Source organism: Harpegnathos saltator, unplaced genomic scaffold, assembly GCF_003227715.2.
Source record: "Harpegnathos saltator strain DR-91 unplaced genomic scaffold, Hsal_v8.6 scaffold58, whole genome shotgun sequence".
In the NCBI taxonomy this organism is placed as follows: domain Eukaryota; kingdom Metazoa; phylum Arthropoda; class Insecta; order Hymenoptera; family Formicidae; genus Harpegnathos; species Harpegnathos saltator.
In genome coordinates this window covers 2,866,897-2,873,004 of record NW_020230404.1, presented here as the reverse complement: position 1 = coordinate 2,873,004, position 6,108 = coordinate 2,866,897, and the positions used below count along the sequence as shown (strand labels likewise).

General features: G+C 31.0%; 1 protein-coding gene across 3 annotated transcripts; it reads right to left on the bottom strand.

Moving 5' to 3' along the window:
* Positions 1–83: 83 nt before the first annotated feature.
* LOC105187866 (ankyrin repeat domain-containing protein 17) lies at positions 84–5,216 on the bottom strand. Of its 3 annotated transcripts, XM_025303911.1 has the most exons (9): positions 4,921–5,216; positions 4,066–4,131; positions 3,222–3,375; positions 2,999–3,045; positions 2,765–2,929; positions 2,222–2,507; positions 1,840–2,147; positions 1,493–1,699; positions 84–647 (listed from the first exon to the last, which is right to left on the bottom strand). In XM_025303911.1, exons 1-9 carry the CDS (start codon positions 5,110–5,112, stop codon positions 378–380), a joined length of 1,695 nt encoding a protein of 564 aa, XP_025159696.1. In that variant the 5' UTR covers positions 5,113–5,216; the 3' UTR covers positions 84–377. The 3 variants fall into 3 exon arrangements, with proteins under 3 accessions (XP_025159696.1, XP_011147271.1, XP_025159697.1); XM_011148969.3 differs by having other exon boundaries at positions 2,765–3,045; XM_025303912.1 differs by lacking the exon at positions 4,921–5,216 and having other exon boundaries at positions 2,765–3,045; positions 3,222–3,417; positions 4,066–4,129.
* Positions 5,217–6,108: the final 892 nt, after the last annotated feature.

Genomic DNA, 6,108 nt, shown 5'->3' with positions numbered 1-6,108 from the left:
CAAATCTCCAAGTCGATAATCACAAATTTAATCAAACGAACATATTAGCCAAGACTCAAACCACGAGTTATATAACTCAACAATAAGTTAAATAGCAGTTTTATTTCGTATAATATGACTTATACACTTATTCATTTATAGAAAAAAAAAAAAATAACCAAACATTTGGCCTCAGTCTGGCTTGTATTTTTCTAATATTTCATCTGAACGAAGTTTTGTAGAGGCCTTTTCTTTCTCTTTGATCCTTTATCCTAAAAATTATTTCAGTATTTATAAATCTTTTTCTGCCTTGTTATATAGCTGAGCATGTCACTTGTTATGTTTACACATTGTTCGTGATAAAAGAGAAATAACTGTCCAACACTTGCAACCATATTTTACATTTCCTTTGCTGTGTTACACACACATACTGCAATTATTTCTAGTAAAGCAGTCTTAACTGTCTCACGCTTCATATAAGATAACTGTTCTCTATTCTTCATGTCTTCCCAACATAAGGCGTAAGTTTGAAATAAAGATTCATTATTGTTATTAGTACTATAATTATGTGCATACGTTCGAAAAATTCTAGGTTTATCTAGTAACAGATTGATGGTGTATGGCTGATTATTTCTTGCTACTTCTGCCGTTAACAGTCCATCTTCATCCTATATAACACATTTTGACACATTATATATATGTATATACAAAATGTCATATATATTAAATTTTACAATTTATATATATATATATATATTATCGTAGTGTTTCCTTAAAGAATATGCAGAAAGTTTGTATCATATACTATATACAACATGTGTATATATATTGATATATACACGTCGCACATAATACAACTTTCTATGGTTAGGTGCATTCTGATATTCATTGTAAATAATAAAAATCTAGTTCATGTTACATGCACTATAGATTTTCAGTAATGGTAATGAACATTGGAATGCAATCTTATATAATTTTTTAAAGCTCGCTACCTGCTCGCTGTGACCAATTTGACTTATATAATGTGACTTATGAAAAGAAATAGCTCAAAAAGATAGGACTATATTGTTACATTAACTTTACAGTAATATATTTATTATTATAACAAAAGGAAGAAAATGGCCAAATTATTTTCAATATATTTGACAGACTGCAATTGTCATTTTATTGATATATCCTATTCCAACATATTTTGTAAAAATATTGAGCATGTATTTTTTCACTTCTGATGTTACCACAATTAAGAGGCACGTGATAAGTAGTTCGGAGTTTCAAGGAAATATTATGATGTGTAAGGAAGTTGTAAGATTTAATATATATTATGCAAAGTATGTTAAATATTATTATATATCAATAATTTTTGTTTCTAAGTATTCTAAATCAATAAAAAAGTAAAAAAAAAAAAAAAAAAAAACGTACAACGATACTGAAAACAAGCAATTATAAAGATGAAGGTCTGCATTCGAGCGCTATCATTTTCATGTCAGCTACTATTATCAGCATACGAACTTACTTCATACTGTCGGACAGCACCGTGATCAAGAAGCAGTGCAACTATAGCTGCATGACCAGATATAGATGCCATTGTGAGAGCAGTGTATTTAAATTCTGTTTGGTAATTGATATTGACTCCCGTTGTCATAAGATATTGAACTAAGTCAAAATGACCAGCGATACAAGCTAGTATTAGAGGAGTCGCACCTTCCTTCGTTTCATGTTCCTATTACACCAAGAAATAAATTGATAACTCATATTTCAAAAGGTAAAAGTTGATCAAAGTATGCAGTAAATAAAATAGATTTATTTCTCATAAACTTGGTGTTCTAAGGAGAGATCGTAATTGTCAAAAATGTGACATACCAAATTGGCATTAAATGTAAGTAAAAGCGTAACTATGTCGGTATGACCATTTTCGCAGGCATATGTCAATGCTGTCTTCCCTTTATCCGATTGAATTTCAACTTCGGCGGCACAATTCAATAAATATCGAACAACATCTATATGTCCTGCTTGGGCTGCTTTTATTAAAGGAGTATATACCGCATATCCCATATTGATATCAATATCCGTTTTAATTAAATACTCAACAACTCTAAGAAAACCGCCATGGCAGGCTAAAATAAGTGCCGTTTCCGAAGTTTTATTATTTTGGGTATTGACAATTGCACCTATGTGGAAAAATTCACGTAAGTCGCAAGAGAATTATGTGATTTATTAAACGATTCGAATAATCATGATTTACCTTCACTTAAAAGTAACGCGACCGTTTCCATGTGACCTGCGCGCGATGCCTGCATCAAGGAATTGTAACCCTGAATGTTAGTTTTATTGATGTTTGCTCCTCGATCAAGCAGAAGTTTCACAAGTTCCGTATGACCTCTCCAAGCCGCCAATAATAACGAAGATTCGGCGCTGTCGGTTTCTGTATCTACTTGGGCACCTGAGTCTAAGAGTAAGCGCGCTACTTCTATATAACCACCTATCGATGTAACCACAAGTGCCATGTTTAGATCATTGATATCATATTTCTGTAACAATTAAAGATACAAAAAAATTGATAAAACTCTGAAAATATATGTAAAATATTCATCTTTCCTTTTCTCTCCTTCCTCTGTGTACGTGTATACGTGTTCAGTTTTGTTTATGCGTGTATATGTTCATTGGTCTGCTTCATAGTATACACAAAAATATTCATATTTGATTTAAATACTTACAAAAGACTTTAATCATCGTATATTGCCTTCTTGAGAAAACGAAAGGCTGATTGATAGTAGGACAATTATACCTGACTTGCGTCAGCTTCCAGTAAGAGTCGAACCATCTCTAAATGTCCTTTGTAGGAGGCCAATGTTAACGCAGTTTCTTTAAATTCACTGGACTGTGTTTTGCACATTGCTCCATGTTCCAGTAAAATCTTAGCAATCGGAACATAACCAGCTTTTGCTGCTGCCTTCAAAGGTGTACAACCATCTTCGTTACAATTCTCAATATTAGCTTTTGCTTCCAATAGAATACGTACAACTTCCTCATATCCACCAGCGCATCCGTATATGAGAGCAGAATTTTCTACGATTAGATATAATTATTTTCTAATCTATTTGATATAACACCATGTAATCTCAAAAAGATAGACATATTGGAAATATTTGAAAGATAAACAATTAAATACACAAAATTATGTACACAATATTATGTACTTGTGAGAAACATCAGATATATAAATAACCATTATGTAATTTTACTTGTAGAGGAGCGAGCATCGACATCAGCACCATGAGAAAGAAGTAAGTGCACAATATTGGCGTGTCCTGCTCTGGCAGCCTCCATTAATGCAGTACAATTCTCTTTGATGTGAGCTCTATTTATGTCAAGTTGTACATTCCTTGTGATGAGTTCCTATTTCATATATGGAAATACATGATGATGGATTTTATTGCACTACAAAATCAATTTGGATTAATTTTATCTTTATCATTGCGCTATATTATATATATAAGTCAATTTTATATGTTACTGAAAAATATAACAGTCAAATAAATAAGAAAAAGTAGTTGGAATAAAATATTACTTCAGAGGAAATATTATGCGATTCTTTTCAAACTTATTATATTTGATTTTTTTTTCTAATTATATAAATTATATAAAGATAACTTTTTCTCAGCTAAATTATAAGTAAATTGGCTTTTATATTCTGCAATCATATAAAAGTAAGAGTAAAGAAAGCAAAGGTAAAAAAAAAAGATATAATTATAACAGTTTCCTCTCTATCTCTTTCCCTCCCTCCCTCCCTCTCTCTCTTTCTCTGAGAATTTTAAAGAGAAAAGAGGAAGAAGAATAGAACTCAGGATAGATTAGAAAATCAAATTTTCTTGGATTTATCAGAACAGTTACTTTATAATATATAATAATTCTTATAATACTTAAATGTTACTAAAATATGATATTATTATATGAGGATAAATTTGTATCAGTTGTTAGTATACATATATTAGTAAGAAAAATATTATATTTCAGCACTACACACATAAAGCAGAATATATTTATATACAAATACACAAAGAGAGAAAATATAATTATATTTGATACCTGGACAAGTTCATAGTAACCTGATGCGCAAGCTGAGAGAAGCAATGAAGTGAGGTTACTTTCCACCTATATAAAAATTAAATAAAAATAATTTCAATAAATAATTAGCTCTTCTATAATATTTTTGATAAACTTTACATATTAGACTTTATATATTAGAATATAAATTTTATATATTAGAAATAATTTTGGATTATCAAAATAACACTTAGCATCAAACCATGCAATTTTTTATGATAATATTTATAATAATACATAGTGTACGAAATCAATATATTCCTTCATATCCATTAATTTAATTAATTAATTTAATAATAGTCTCTATATTCGTAGAATGAGTTAAAATGTTTTAAGATAACCTATATAATTTTTTACTTACAAATATAAAATAAAATAAATAAAAGTAAGTTATCTATAATATGAGTAAAACCAATACACTTGCATGTATATACCTTAATTTTGTATCGTTAATCATATAATATTTAGTTAACGTTTTAAATAATTTATAGGAGAACTAGACTAGTACATACCAATATATTAATTGTATAATAAGAAATAGAAATATCTGAAGATTATATAATACAAAATATGTAACAGGCTTCTTAGCCAAAAAGATACAATTTTTAGAAACCAATTTTTGCTTTTGCTACAGTGTCAAACAATTTAATTTTTAGACAAATTTAACTTTTGGAAATCTGCGATAGAAAACTCGTATCTTAAATATTTACCAAAACATGGTTACATTAGGAAAAAAAATTATTCCTCATTGTATCTCGGAAGTTCTCTAAACATTAATATTTCTTTCCTTATCGCTAATCTTATGTTGAACTCAGGGACCTCGCTTACACTATTTACCTCAGTATCGGTTTTTTCTTCAATATCCGACAAGTCAAGATGTAATAAACCCTGTACAGCCTCCTGCATTTTCTCACGATGCTCTTTGTTGGTGATAGGTTTACAAATAGATTCGTCCAAGTCTATCACTGCAGACAATATGTTGATACTCTGCTTTATATCTTTGGTATTTAAATTAAATCCTCGGCGCATTTTTATCTTTTGAAATTTATCACACAGCCGATCTATCACCACTACAGCCTACAGTAGCGGAATGCGCACAACACAAGAGAACACAACACAAGAGAGAAGCCTGAAGTAGAGACTCTCTGAAAACCTAAAAGATCATATCCCACTACAGGTGTTACGGGCTTGGTTACGGTTGGATGTTGGAAATCTACCAATCAGAACGAAGCAGTTCGCGCTGGCCAGGTTGCGAGTTATAATTTATGGTCTGTTCTTTGTAGCTGCACTGCTGAACTGGTGCAATAAGCTAGAGTGAGAAAACCTATATTTGTCTCACTTTAACTTATCGCACCAGTTCAACAGTACAGCAGTACAAAGAACAGACCATTAGACTGGTTAGACTTTAGGCTGGTATTCATAGTCGAGTCTTATATTTAAAATCGTCTCAAGTTCACTTTCAGATATCCCGTAGCCAATGAAGTAATTTGTACAGAATCTGAAGATAAACTTAAGACGATCTGAAATATAAGATCCGACTATGAATACCGGCCTTAATTTATTTTTGACTAGTTTGTTGTAAAATCGTTTAATCATTTAATAAGACTGCGAGAAAAAATCATATGTAAATTGACTGTTTAACGTGTATAATGGTATAATAAGCTAATTCATTGATACGACGCTTCTCCAATCCGCGCGCGCTTATTCATTAGAATTCTGTAATTAATAACTACATAAAGGCCAGAGCACAAACTTCTGCATAACGCATAATAAACAACGCATAAGAGAATCCAACCAATCAGAGTTCTTCATTTCTGTCCTGAGAAGGGAAATGAAGAAAACTAATTGGTTTATTCTCTTATGCGTTATGCAAAAGCCTGTGCTCTTGCCCATAGTCTTTTGATACTCTCCCCGATATCTTTTTCTCGTTATTCCATATCTGTTACCATCCAATGTTTGTTTCGAGCTATGTTTCATATTCTGGCCACGATAATCTTAAGAGGACGCTAGTGCACAGCGAGATTT